The following is a 13,666-nucleotide window of genomic DNA, read 5'->3' on the forward strand; positions in this document are numbered from 1 at the left end:
ATGAAAATAGAGTAGCTACAACATCTAGTTAAAAGTAAGATCCTAGATGAAGCTCCAATATTTCTATTTTCTCAACTTATTGATTTTTGTGATCTAAGTTATCTGTCCTTAGCAGCTTATGGCATACTTGTTTTACACTACTTACATTTATTCTCCATTAAAAGGTAAATGTTATATGGAAAGCACCCTGAGCATCTTAGAGGAGAAAAAATAAGCACAGTTAAGTAAATATGTAATGTAAATATCAAGAAAGACAGGAGGATTTGGGGTGTCCAGAATTTGAACTTTATCAAGAAAAAAATATACAGATGAAAGAAAAAATATATACCACAATACAACACATAAAGGAACAATGACAACAAGCTGAGTAAAGTGATGTTCTTTGAGTTACTTTTAGAGTTAACTTCTCCTATCAGAGGGGTTTCTATTTTATCTACATTGAGCTTTTGCTTTAGTTTATGTGAAATGATATAAAAAGTAGAATGAGAACACTATGTGGTCTTTATAAATATTGAAAATAAATTATCAATAGCCATCTAAATGTTATCATCATAATCTCTTTATTCTAAGCTTACTAGAATCAATTAATATTACTAAGAACAAAACTTATATTTGAATATCTCAGGAATCATATTTGACCTTTAATATCTTGTTAACCACATTGTTCCAGTTATTCTAATATAAATAGTCTCAGTAACAACCACCACAACTACAACAAAAACAATAATCTATAAAGTAGGTACTATTACTTTCCCATTTTGACAGAGGAGGGAAGTGAGGCACAGAGAGGTTTGTGAAAATTTTGAAAACAATTCAATAGCCACATTGAAAATAAGATTCTTTATACTACCAAATTATACTTTATGTACATAATTTCCATATGTATGTCATAATAATTGTAACAAAGAAGAAATCAGCATTATTGTATACCATTTTATACAAGAGAAAACTGAGCATCAGTAAGATTAAATCGTATATCAAAGGTCATCATATTAGGAAGTTTTAGATTCAATATTAGAACCCTGCTCTTCTACTTATAATTTCAGCTTTCTTTCAGACATGCTCTGCTGTTGCTAGGGGTATTTCAATGGATATTATTCAAAAAGGTGTGAGCATATCAGAATATATATCAGAGCAAACAGAGCTTATAGTTTGGATGTATTAGGGATGTTCAACATATTTAACTATTAATTCAGCAGGGCCAACAAGATATCACAAGGAATGCCGGGTCACTCAGAATGGTCTCTGACAGTCTATAGGCTGATGACCAACTCTGTATACAGCTCAAGTAAACTGAATAACTGGTGCATAAAGAGACACATAGACCCCAGAAGGAAGCAGTCAATGGTATCTGCATATTTGTCAATGTTCAGACGATATCTGGGTTCTGTTAGGGCACATTACTTTCAAGAGGAACATTGCAAAATGAAGAGGAATATGCATACAAGTATGCCTTGAAGAGTGTGAATGAGACAGTGAAGAGTCCAGAAAACATTTCATTTCAGACACAGCTGTAGATAGTTGATTAAAAATAATAAAATTTAGTATAACAAAGAGATGTTAAAGAAGATACTACAACAAAAGGGCCTGCAGTCACCCTTTTTGCTCTGCTGTTATCAGTTCTGTCTCTACTGTTACTATCTGTCCCTAATAAAGTACTTCGACCTTTCTGAACCTCAGTATTTTCTACGTAAAATAGCAATAAAGATACCTACCATGTGGGACTTCTGAGGGGATTGAAGGAAGCTCGCTATTTATTTCCCAAAATGAGATAGTTTTTATAGTAAAATGGGGAGCTAGGAATAATTAAGCTGGGAAAAATGGTTTGACATAAGCTAAGACTATACCCGACAAACTGAAATATGTGCTCATTCTACTTAAAGGTAACTTCAATAATCCTAAAAAGAAATTTAGGAAACTTTTTTTTTTTTTTTTTTTTTTTGAGACGGAGTCTCGCTCTGTCGCCCAGGCTGGAGTGCAGTGGTGCAATCTTGGCTCACTGCAAGCTCCGCCTCCCGGGTTCCCGCCATTCTCCTTCCTCAGCCTCCTGAGTAGCTGGGACTACAGGCGCCCGCCACCACGCCCGGCTAATTTTTTGTATTTTTAGTAGAGACGAGGCTTCATGGTGTCAACCATGATGGTCTTGATCTCCTGACTTCCTGATCCACCCACCTCGGCCTCCCAAAGTGCTGAGATTACAGGCGTGAGCCACCGTGCCTGGCCACGGAAACATTTTTGACACAAGAGATGATGAGAGTACCTTGTTCGTGGAAATGTCCAAATAACCACATATAAAAAGTGTTAAAAAAAAAAAAAGGTTAAGTAAATAAACATCACTGAAAATCCCCATTTCTCCTGGGATTTGGCCACCCATACGTTCGTCCTCAAATGAAATATATGAACTTCTGTTTTAAGGTAGGGTGGATCAGTAGTTCCTAAAATTTCTACCGTCTCCCATTAACTCACAGAAATATACATTAAAAAGGACAGAAAAGCACAAAAACCAAAAACAAAGTCTAAAGAGATATATTTTGCTGAAAAAGGAAGATAACTGTCCTCATTTTAAGTGACTGTGTATCAACAAGAAGGAACATAGGCCTTCCACAGGTCTATCTTGCAAAGTAAAAACTGGTTCAAAACAAAAACAAAAACCGGCTCTCACATCTATTCTCTTACTCAGTCCCATCAAAACTGCTCTTATCAGTCTCACCATTGGCCCCCAAGCTACTGCATTCAATGACTGATGTTCAGTTCTCACTTCACCTATCACCATGATTTGATTGAGAGGATTCCTTTTTCTTCTTAGAAGTATTTGCTAATTTGGCTTCACGTACTACTTGAACACAGAGTTTTCCTCCAACTTCAGAGGTCACCTTTCCTCCATCTCCTTTGCAGGTTCCTAATCATGTCCCTCAGCTCTCACTTTGGAGTGTCCTAGGCCTCAATCTGTATTTTCCTTTGTTTAGGCCAAAAACAGAATCCTCCACTCCTCTCTCTCTCTCAAGCCTCACATTCAATCCATCAGAAAGTCCTGTTGGCTCTAACCTCAAAACATAGCCAGAAAGTGAGTTATCACGGTGCTCACTACTACCACATTAGACAAAGTACCCCATCATCTCTGAGGGGTATGAATGTTTCAAAATAGGATACTAAAGGTCTTTATATTTCAACCTTTGTTCTCTGATTATATATTATCAACACAGCAGACAGAGACAACAGGATTCAGCTCAACTTGCTGACAGCTGAATAAAAGCTCAAGTCCTTACCGTGGTCTGATCTTAATTAACTTCCTTAACCTTTCTGAATTCTTCTGCTGCTAAACATCTTGATTTTTCTGCTGCAGCCACACGCTTACCTTTTCCCTGATGCTACAGGCATGCTGCTGTTACACGGCTGTGCATTTATTTTTCCCCATGCCTAAAAAGGCCCTAAATTAGTTACTTGGACATTTTCCCCCATCAAATGCCACTTTTTCAGCTAGGCCTTTTAGTGCCACTCTGTCTACAAGCACATGCATACCCTCTCATTTTATTCTGCTCCTTGGAACTTATCACTAACATTCCACATGCTTTACATATTAGTCTTGCTTCATTTCCATCTTTCCCACTAGAATGTAAACTATATAAGGTCAGGTATCCTTATCTATATCCTTCTCTACTCTATCCCAAGTCTCCATGAAAGTGGCTGGTACATTATAGGTACATAATAAGGCGAGCTCTATTTTAGCGTAACACGTCCATATACAATATTATGGTCTCTCCCCTTACCCACAATGCTCTCTTAAAGTGCAAATTCATAACGAACTCTAATAGCTTTATATAAAGTGGCCATAAAACCAGTCCATGGGGATAGGTGCTGCAAGCTCAGTAAAGGAAGGATGGATTAAATCAAAGTATTCTAGAAACTGCATATTAGATAGGGAGTTGGGCACATCCATCTTTTCTTCAGCTCAAGTCCTGATACTGGTAATAAACCAATACCTAAGTAGAAAAGAAAGAGTACCATATACAATCCATGAGTCAAAACTTGGTAGAATCTTACCTCTCTGTTTTTATTTCATGGCTCTGATCTTCCACCTCCTCTCTCTATGTGTGTGTATGTACATATATATACATACACATACATACTGTATATATACCCCTTTCCCATGTTTTCAAGACCAAGGGTATCATCTGAATACTCTTCAACCACAGTCTTCATTTTCTTTTATATATTTCATCTTCAATGAAATTTGGACTAATATTGTCATATTAGTCCAAATTCTAGTATTTCAATATTACTCCAAATACCTACAGTCAGACTTCAGCCTTCACTACTGTACAAAAAGTTATTTTGTGAAAGTCATTAATTTGGCCGGGCGCAGGGGCTCACGCCTGTAATCCCAGCACTTTGGGAGGCCAAGGCAGGTGGATCACAAGGTCAGAAGATGGAGACCATCCTGGCCAACAGTTGAAACCCCGTCTCTACTAAAAATACAAAAAATTAGCTGGACGTGGTGGCACGTGCCTGTAGTCCCAGCTACTCGGGAGGCTGAGGCAGGAGAATCGCTTGAACCTGGGAGACAGAAGTTGCAGTGAGCCAAGATTGCGCCATTGCACTCCAGCCTTGGTGACAGAGCGAGGCTCCGTCTCGGGGAAAAAAAAAGAAAAGAAAGTCATCAATTTTCTTCTTGTTAGGAAAAATGCTTCTTACAGCATTCAGTACTGATAAAAACTACAATTACCTCATCGAAATTGCCATGTTCATAAAAATACCTCTGCCCTTGACAATATTATCTTTCTCTTAAATTTCGTCCTCATGAAGTCATCCAGCTTTTCTGTATGTGTGTTTTTCTATAGAGCTGCTTATCATATATGTGTCCACATGCATATACATTTTTAATCTTGAAAGGATCTATATTTCATAACATACAGTTTTTAAATTATGTTATTAACATATAGCATACTAAATACTTTACTCAATATATGCTTAATATATGATCACATGTTTAGAAGCCACTACTCGGATTCTAAAATATTTAGTACACATCATTTCAAGTAAAGTATATAGAAGCTAAAAAAGGCATCAGTAAATCAATGTATCAGAAATGAGTGATTATTGTGGGCTCATGAAAATTCTTAGAGATCATGAAGAATCATAAATTCTAAAATGAGTAACTTAAATGCAAAATAAAAGGCAACTAAGTTGTATAATATTCAATAAAAGGAACAAAAGTAAAATAATTTGAAGCAAAGAATACAACACAGGGCAGTTCACAAATTCCTCAATAAGTTGATTAAAACCTCTTTCAGACCTCTGTTCCTCCTTCTTTATTAGCATCTCTTAAAAGCCTCCTCTTTCTATATCTTCCCTAACATTATGAAAATAAGTTATGGATCTCTATCAGTCCTACTCCGACATTAGAAGTAATTAAAAATCTACTCATTTAACATCCTATAATGAAGTTTTACCCTTTGACTGAAGAGTAACTTATTCGCTCAAATATTTATTCAGAAGTTGTTCTATCCTTCATATTGGTAATAGATCCTATCTTAAATGTAACTGCAGAGCTGAAAAAAATCACATATCCATATAGGTAAACATTTATTGGGTTATGTGTTAGGCATGGGGACACCAAAAACAAAACACACACACATAAAACCAAAGCCACTTCACGTTCAAGTCCGGATTTCTAGAAACCAACAATGGAATTGAAATGAAAATGGCTAGAAATTAGTTTGTGTAAGTAAACAAAAATTAGATCATTGTAGGCTTTATGAGGGCAATATGAAGACATAGATTTTGTCAACACTTTTCAGACAAAGACCCCTGGAACATATTTGTAGGTTATCAAAGTTAACCTGATTTACACGCTGCAACAAGAGAAACAGTGCATCACAGGGAACTATGGGGCTATCTCTAAGAGTATGTTAGAAAAAGCTTATTTTAAGATGTGGGCTTGTGTTACATGATAGGGGGCATCAAGGAAGTGGGGCTTTGTTTTGACTGGATGTTGTGAGGAAGTAGGGTAATTCTATGTTGAGTATCCTAAAATTTTTATCTAGATGGCAGGAGGAATGCAGAGAGGCTAAAGCTGTGTTTAGTAAAGAAGCATAATGTGTCACATTAATGAAGATGAGGGATATTTGGTCATTAGGCGTGGTTTGGACAATGCTATTCTTTTTTACTGTATTAAGATATGATTACAAAGTGGTCTTGCTTTTATCTTGATTCATCACAACCATAGGGTGTCCCCGTATGATGCTGGCATTCCTAGCAATTGTTTATATTCAACCAGAGAACATCACAGACTGGCTGCAAGTACCAAGGCAACATCTAGCAGCTCCAAAGCCTAACTGAAGTGCCAAGCCAGCTCCTGGCTATCAGTAGCTGATTTTATCTTTCTCAAATGATTATAAACACAGACATAACAAGATCATACTTATGTTTTAATAAGTTCGCTTTGGCAGAGGTGATGTGGAAACTTCTAAAGGAATATAACATTAGTAGCAGGGAAGACCAGCTACAGGATTGACATCTTAAATAGAAGTAAGCCATGATATTAGCTTTAATCAGGGTTTTGGTGATGGGAATAGAGAGAATTGGACATTTTCAAGAGCTGTTAGGGGAGCAGGATTAATTGAACCTGTCAAAGATTGGACTTGTGAATGGTAGAAAAAAAATCTAGGTGACCCAGTTCACTTTCAGGTTTCTGGATTAGGCTGTTTGCAGGGTGAAAGGAAGGAGAAAGAATAAAGGACGTCTGGGGAAATAATGAGATTTAAGATATCAGGCAAACATCAATTAAAATTGTCTATTAGGCAATCAGATGTATCACCCTGGGTTTTAAGAAAGAGATGAGCTAAAGATACGTATGGGAGAAGGGTTCATTCGAAAATAGACACTATTTGAATGGGAATGAATGAGGATATCCAGAGAAGAAACACAAGGACTCTGAAGAATATCAATATTAAAGAAAAACTGAATTGGAACAAATGGCCAAGAATGTGAAAGAATTAATCAGGAGAAAGCAGTATCCCATAAGCCAAGTGAGGAAAGAATTTCATGAGGGAAAAGAGGTTAATAGGTTCTAGTTCTACAGAGGGATTGAGTAAGATAAGGCACGTTAAGTATTCACATGCATGTTTATAGGAGAGGACACTTTCTTAAAGATGAAAACACAACCGGTTTAAATGCTAATGATAATGACCTGGGATATAGATTTTTGACAATCTGGATATACAGCTGAATGGAACCAGGTGGCTTAATACATAGTCAGTGATGCTGCTGAGAACACACACCCAGAGATGAGCCTCAACCAGGTGAAGCATAGCCTCTTCCACTAAGGCAGGGGGAAAAAAAAAAAAAAAGATATTATGAGCACAAATACCCACAATTTGAGAAATATTATTTCGACTAAAGTTGGAGATGAAATCATTTACTGTGAATGATGGGAAAAGTTTAGGTACCCCACAAAAGCTTGAAATAATTGTTGAGAGAAACTAAGTTGAAAATATACTTAGGATGCACGGAAAGCTTATGAAGAACTGCTGGTTTTGTTAAAATGTGTTGTTAGTGCCGGGCGCAGTGGCTCACGCCTGTAATCCCAGCACTTTGGGAGGCCAAGGTGGGCGGATCACGAGGTCAGGAGATCGAGACCATCCTGGCTAACACGGTGAAACCCCGTCTCTACTAAAAATACAAAAACTTAGCCGGGTGTGGTGGCGGGCGCCTGTAGTCCCAGCTACTCAGGAGGCTGAGGCAGGAAAACGGCGTGAACCCGGGAGGCGGAGCTTGCAGTGAGCCGAGATCACGCCACTGCACTCCAGCCTGGGACAGAGCGAGACTCCGTCTCAAAAAAATAATCTTATTAAAGAAATGGAGTAATACCTGACAATGACAACATCTACATACATACAATCATGACAGCAGGTAGCTGGATTGAGGAGATGAGAGAAACAAAAGCTTTTAGTGATAGCAGGAGAGCCCACAGGGATGCTGAAATAACTAAGAATGAAAGAACAAATTGGTTGAAAAAATCTACTAACCTAGTGCCAATGTCTTCAATGAGAAAATATGATAAAATGGTAGATAAGAGATGGCCAGAAGTCATTAACTGCAAGGAAAGAGGTATTTTTACATAAAGAGAGCAGTATCTTTGGAATTGTCTCTGTTAGGTGAGGGAGTCAGTCATTCTAAAGTAGTGGGGGTACAAAAGAGGGATGAGTCATAGTGCTGTTTTTGAGGGTAAAATTGGTTTCCACGTATGAGTAGAATAAGTATATAGAAGGCTTGTCTTGAAAAAGTGTTTGAGCCTGCCGAGTGAGAGTGTGGGAAAGCAGAGGAAGTGAAGCAAGGAAAAGAAAGTGCAATAGAGCAGAGAGAGAAAGATAGAAGAAAATATAGACTCGAGGTACCTATACTCTGGGTAGTAAACACAGATAACAGAGATAGGAGAAATTGGAAGCATTAACTGGCTTGATGATTTCCAGCGGGAGTTGGTAAAAAGTTGCTTTTGAAAGAGTGTAATCAAGTGCAGATCCAAGGAAGAGCCCAAAGCCAGATGACCATAACGGCTTGATAAGGGAGGGTTTCAAGAGAACCTCACAGAAGCTCCAGATTTTCAGACACCTTATCAAATCCCCTTGTGATCAAAGGAGGCTATTTTTTTGTTTGTTTGTTTCATTACCAATTTGCGTTACCATGTGCTCACGGAAAAAATTCGAGTTGTTAGAATCTGTTAATTCAGCTAAAAAGTCTGAAGTGCAGTGATACTAAAAGAATGTGAGAGGTAACCGCTAGGTAAAGCCCAAGACTGTGTCCTAGAATATTGATTCTCAAGCCTTTATGTGCATAGGAATCACTCCTGGAAAATGTTCAAAGGCAAATTTTGATTTACTAGTTCTGAGATTCTCTATTTCCGACAAGCTCCCAGATAATGTCAATATTGGTGGTCCAGGGACATTTTGATTAGAAAGGTCCCCCAGAAATCAGCTTTTAAATAAGTGCATTTTGTTAATTATATGAATAAAACACATGGTGAATATACAAGGAAAAAATTATGCTTAGGTTTAAAAGTTGCATTTTTTAAAATATGTGAAATTGAACTGATAATGGCCTATGATATGCTAACTGGCTAAAAGCATTTGAAAGGAGTAAATGAAGGAATCAAGTGAAAAAAAAAAAAGAGTTGGTAATATTTAGCCATTTTTAATGAAACCCTAAAAATGGATTAATACCACTCAAGTTCATGACACGAGCCTGCCATGAGTTTAAAATAACCTATATAAACCGACAGGTGATGTAGTAAGAAAATTAATGGATACCTAAACTGAATATCCATCATCGTAATTATGTATTTCTCTCAAGGATTTTTAATACATATACATTGTATGTAGCCTGAGGGAAACATCAAGGTAAATCATTTCATGTCCCATTTTAGTAGGCAATTAAGAATGATGTTGTTATTTCAGAAAATGAGAGTTCAGGTTGATAAAGGGGACTCACAAGGTATCAGAAAACCAGTTATAAAACATTGTACATTTTTGAGCACTTTTAGTCTGTCATGCTCCCGCTATTGATAAAATGCAAATCGTTCATAGGTAACCACATGATAACAGGAACTTTTAAAATTTATATTCCTGAAATACTGAAACTCAATTTTCCTGCCTGATCAAAGCTGTCTTAAGATAAAGAAACACAGTATCAGACAGAAACCTGTAAGAATCAGATCAATAATCATTTTTAATTAGCTAATAAAATGCTAAAGGTGATTCATACTTTCAGTGGTCAAATATGTAACATGATGTTTGAAAATTAGAGTTTAATGTTCTCTAATTAATTTTCTACTACTAAGAGAATTTCCCTCAAAAATCATAGCAAACAATTTACCTTCAAAGAAGTATACTTGAAAAAAGACATTTAGCTAATTTTCTACAATTATATATTATCTTTCAGTTTTCATATTTCCCATTTCTTGAAACCATTTAGAATAGTCTATTATAATGCTGACAACAGCATGTCTTATAAAGCTAATAAGTAATTTAAAATAGCTTTCCAATTTATAAGTAGTTAACTCTAAAAAGAACTGGTGACAAAATTGTCTTCCCTTTTTCAAGCAGCCTAAAAAATAGATTTTTTTTCCAGAATATATATATATATATATAGTTGATCTCCAAAAGTTCCAACCCCAACAGCAAACATTAGCTTGTAACTGAGGTAATGTCATATTTGTAAAAATACAATAGATTTTGAACTTCATGATTCGAATCCTGGAGAGAAAAAGCAGAGCTAATATACACATTTAGATGTGACCTTCCCATGGATAAAATTACTTTTCATTCATAATCACTGTTTCCTTAGCTTGCCCATTGTATTTACTCTGCCTGTTAGAAATTATTTTACAAACTGTTGCCAATCATATACAAAGATGCATGTTTTATAATTGTTGAAGTTGAAAAAGTAAAGCCTTGACAATTTCCATAAAGATGAAACACTTTATATTAAATTAATAAAACTTCCTATTTGTGAAGGTCAAAATTATACCATCTCAGAAGGGAATAACAGCAACAAAGCATCTGTTACCACATGTAAATACTGAGAAAGGCTGGACACCTTTTAGATAAGGTAATACACAAATATCTGGGAAATTTAAATATCTTATAATATATGACAGGGATTGATGACTATAAAGAATAACTTTTTGATAACAGTGAGAATATAGACATAGTCCTAAGTATGGTATCTATTATATTATTCTATTCTATTTTACTCTATTCTACTCTACACAATTGTGCAAGCTTGCTAAGGCCTAGCCTTGAGGTAACTGAACAATATATGAAAGGAATCAACATGAATTAGTTATAAAATTGTTAATTTATAGTTAAATAATATGTAAGTTAAGGCAAGTTTATGAAAGGCATCCCTAGTCAGTCACAGAAGAATCCAGAAAGATTTCTCTAGGCTAAACTTTGATTTTGCTTGCTATCTAAAATATATTTTTAAGACATATTAAACAGCATTTTATCATATTGCATTAATCTATCAACTAATAGAATCACAGATAACAAAGCACGGAGTTTGCAAGCAGCACAAAATGAGTACAGATATAAAAATTAATGCATAACCTACATTGACTTTTTCTTTTAAGTCTGAGAAGTTGCCTTCCTTCCGAAAGATTGCAAATTCAGGACTCTGCAACACAGCTTCTGAGCGAGTAATCCAACTGTGAAGTTCAGTTATATCAACATCCAACCTAAGACAGCAAAAATTAAGTCATTATTTCTTGATTATCTCTTTATTCTATATTTAAAAAAGCAATTTATCCACATTTATCATTCTTTTCTCAATCTGAGACTCCTGCCTGACACCTCTATTAGTATTAATAGCAGCACTATTTTCCCCGTTAGGTAGACTCAAATTTGGAGTCAGCTTTGATCTAGAGTCTTATGATCACGGAGGTCATTTGATTCACCTCAATGTAAAAATCACTTCTACAATATCTCCTGTAAGCTATTACCCAGCCTCTGCTTGAATGTTTCCACTATTTGAAAAAGTACTACTTCCCAAGATAACCTTTTCTTTTTGGAAAGTATTTATGAGAAAAAAAAAAATTCCTCTTGGTGGTCACCATTGAACCACATGCTTTTCTGTAATCTCCAATCATACTGCCTCTGGGTTTGGCCACCTGACTTTCTATCGCAAATGGGACAATAGTAAGAGTATTGCAAGTAAGGTTTTGATAAGTGCTTGCATGTCAGAGCTTGACTTTTTAGAGCACACATTCTGAGAAGACAACAATTATATAAGAAGTACAATGACCTTGAGGTGATCCTGTTGTAAGGAAACTTGTTCTATCCATGTGAAGAGGCCACATGAAGAAGCATGGGGCACCAGGCATGCAAATAAAGCCCTCTGTGACCCATCTCAATGCCAGCTGAAGACAGACAAATGAGTGCTCCAGTTGATGCCACATAGAGAAAAGAAATACCCAAAGGGCACTGCCTACGTTGAAGAATTAGGAGAAATAATAAATAAGTGCTGTTTTAAGCCACTACATTTTGGTGTGAGTTGTTATGCTGCCATAAATATCAGATCACCTATCCTGTTATTTTCAAACTTTTTTTTTTTTGGAAGAGATCTTTGGAGCCACCAGGGATAAATTATTCATTCTAATCAGGTGATTTAGGTATAGAAGAGCCAAAACATGGAATCAACCCAAGTGTCTAATGGAATAGTATTAAGCCTTTAAGAATATGAATAGCCTTTCATTTGCAACAACATGTATGAACCCGGAGGAAATTATGTTAAGTGAAATAAGCCAGGTGTAGAAAGACAAATACCACATGATCTCACTTACAAGTGGAATCTAAAAAAAAAAAATCAAACTCAAAGAAACAGAAGACAATGTTCATTTCCAGGAGCTGGTAGGGGTGGAGAGTAGTTGGAAAGATATTGGCAAAAGGATACAAAATTATAAATATTTGAAATCCGCTCTTTAAATGTATCAGTAGATACCTGATCATCAGCCTACCCTATGCTTAGTTACTTCAACGGATATTCTATGGTTTGTTGTTATCTTAGTTTCCTTAAATTGGGTACTTAAAAGGAACATATCAGTAGTGTGTAGTATAAACATGGAAGAATAATTAACTTTTTGGTTTATAATACTTTCATTGATATAGCCCATGATTTCAATAAATATTTTCACTTCAATATCAGACTTTCAACCCACATTGCAATTCAATTGACTTCAAACTTCTAGGATTTTTTTCACATAAACTATCATTAAACCAGTTATATCACAACCGAATTACTATCACAAACATATGACCTGATCTATTGAACTCCAGTTTTGGGACTTTGAATCATATAAACCTGTTAGAATTTCTCACATTAGTTGCAGGCTATTGTTTTAAAATTAAACAGATACAGAAATTAATGGAACACAAAGCCCTTAGAAAAACATATTCGCATTTTATATTCTTACAAAATTCTTTGGTTAGGTATCACCAATTCCAGCTGCCCATAGGATGAGGTGGAGCTTCAGAGAAATTAAGTTAATTGACCTCAATACCATGGGTCAGAAACTTGACGGTTCATAGCATATAGATTGAGTTGTTATTTATCAAGGCTATCCAACTTGAAATTAAGAGACTAGGGATCCTGATTCCTCTAAATCCCATGTCACTGAATGTCAGTAAGTTATCTGTGTATGCATTACAAATGTTTATGGATTTTTATTGTGTCATATATGATTTTTATCTTTCCTACATTTTTTATCCACAAGTTTGATTCTCAGGTTCCTATTTCTTCATCATAATGTTGATTAAAATATACAGTACAATTATATGCTGTAAAAATCTTTCTCTCACACTCTCTTCAGCGATGTTACCTCCTTAAATACTCTCCTACTATGGTTATATGGTTACCTACCCAAACCAGTGAATTATATTTCAATCATCTTTTATGCATATTTATCATCACAATGTCTTAAAACATTTTTATTTTTGCTTTGGCCCAACATAAAATTTCCTGTGTCTCTCAATCTGCAAGCATCTATTTGCCAGTATATTGGACAGAGAAGGAGTGCTGGAACGTTAATACTTTAGGGGTGTCCCTTAACCAGTGAGAGCTTGGAATTGATGAATTTCCCAGCTCCCTTGCCCCTCAGTTGGACAATCCTGAA

General features: G+C 35.9%; 1 protein-coding gene across 1 annotated transcript in view; it reads right to left on the minus strand.

Moving 5' to 3' along the window:
• DMD (dystrophin) overlaps positions 1-13,666 on the minus strand; it is a 2,218,635-nt gene that overhangs the window by 1,383,679 nt on the left and 821,290 nt on the right. The window contains exon 18 of the mRNA XM_063601607.1: positions 11,110-11,233. Coding sequence (XP_063457677.1) covers positions 11,110-11,233 — 124 coding nt within the window. The remainder of the gene's footprint in view (positions 1-11,109; positions 11,234-13,666) is intronic.

This window comes from Pan paniscus, chromosome X, assembly GCF_029289425.2.
Source record: "Pan paniscus chromosome X, NHGRI_mPanPan1-v2.0_pri, whole genome shotgun sequence".
NCBI lineage: Eukaryota > Metazoa > Chordata > Mammalia > Primates > Hominidae > Pan > Pan paniscus.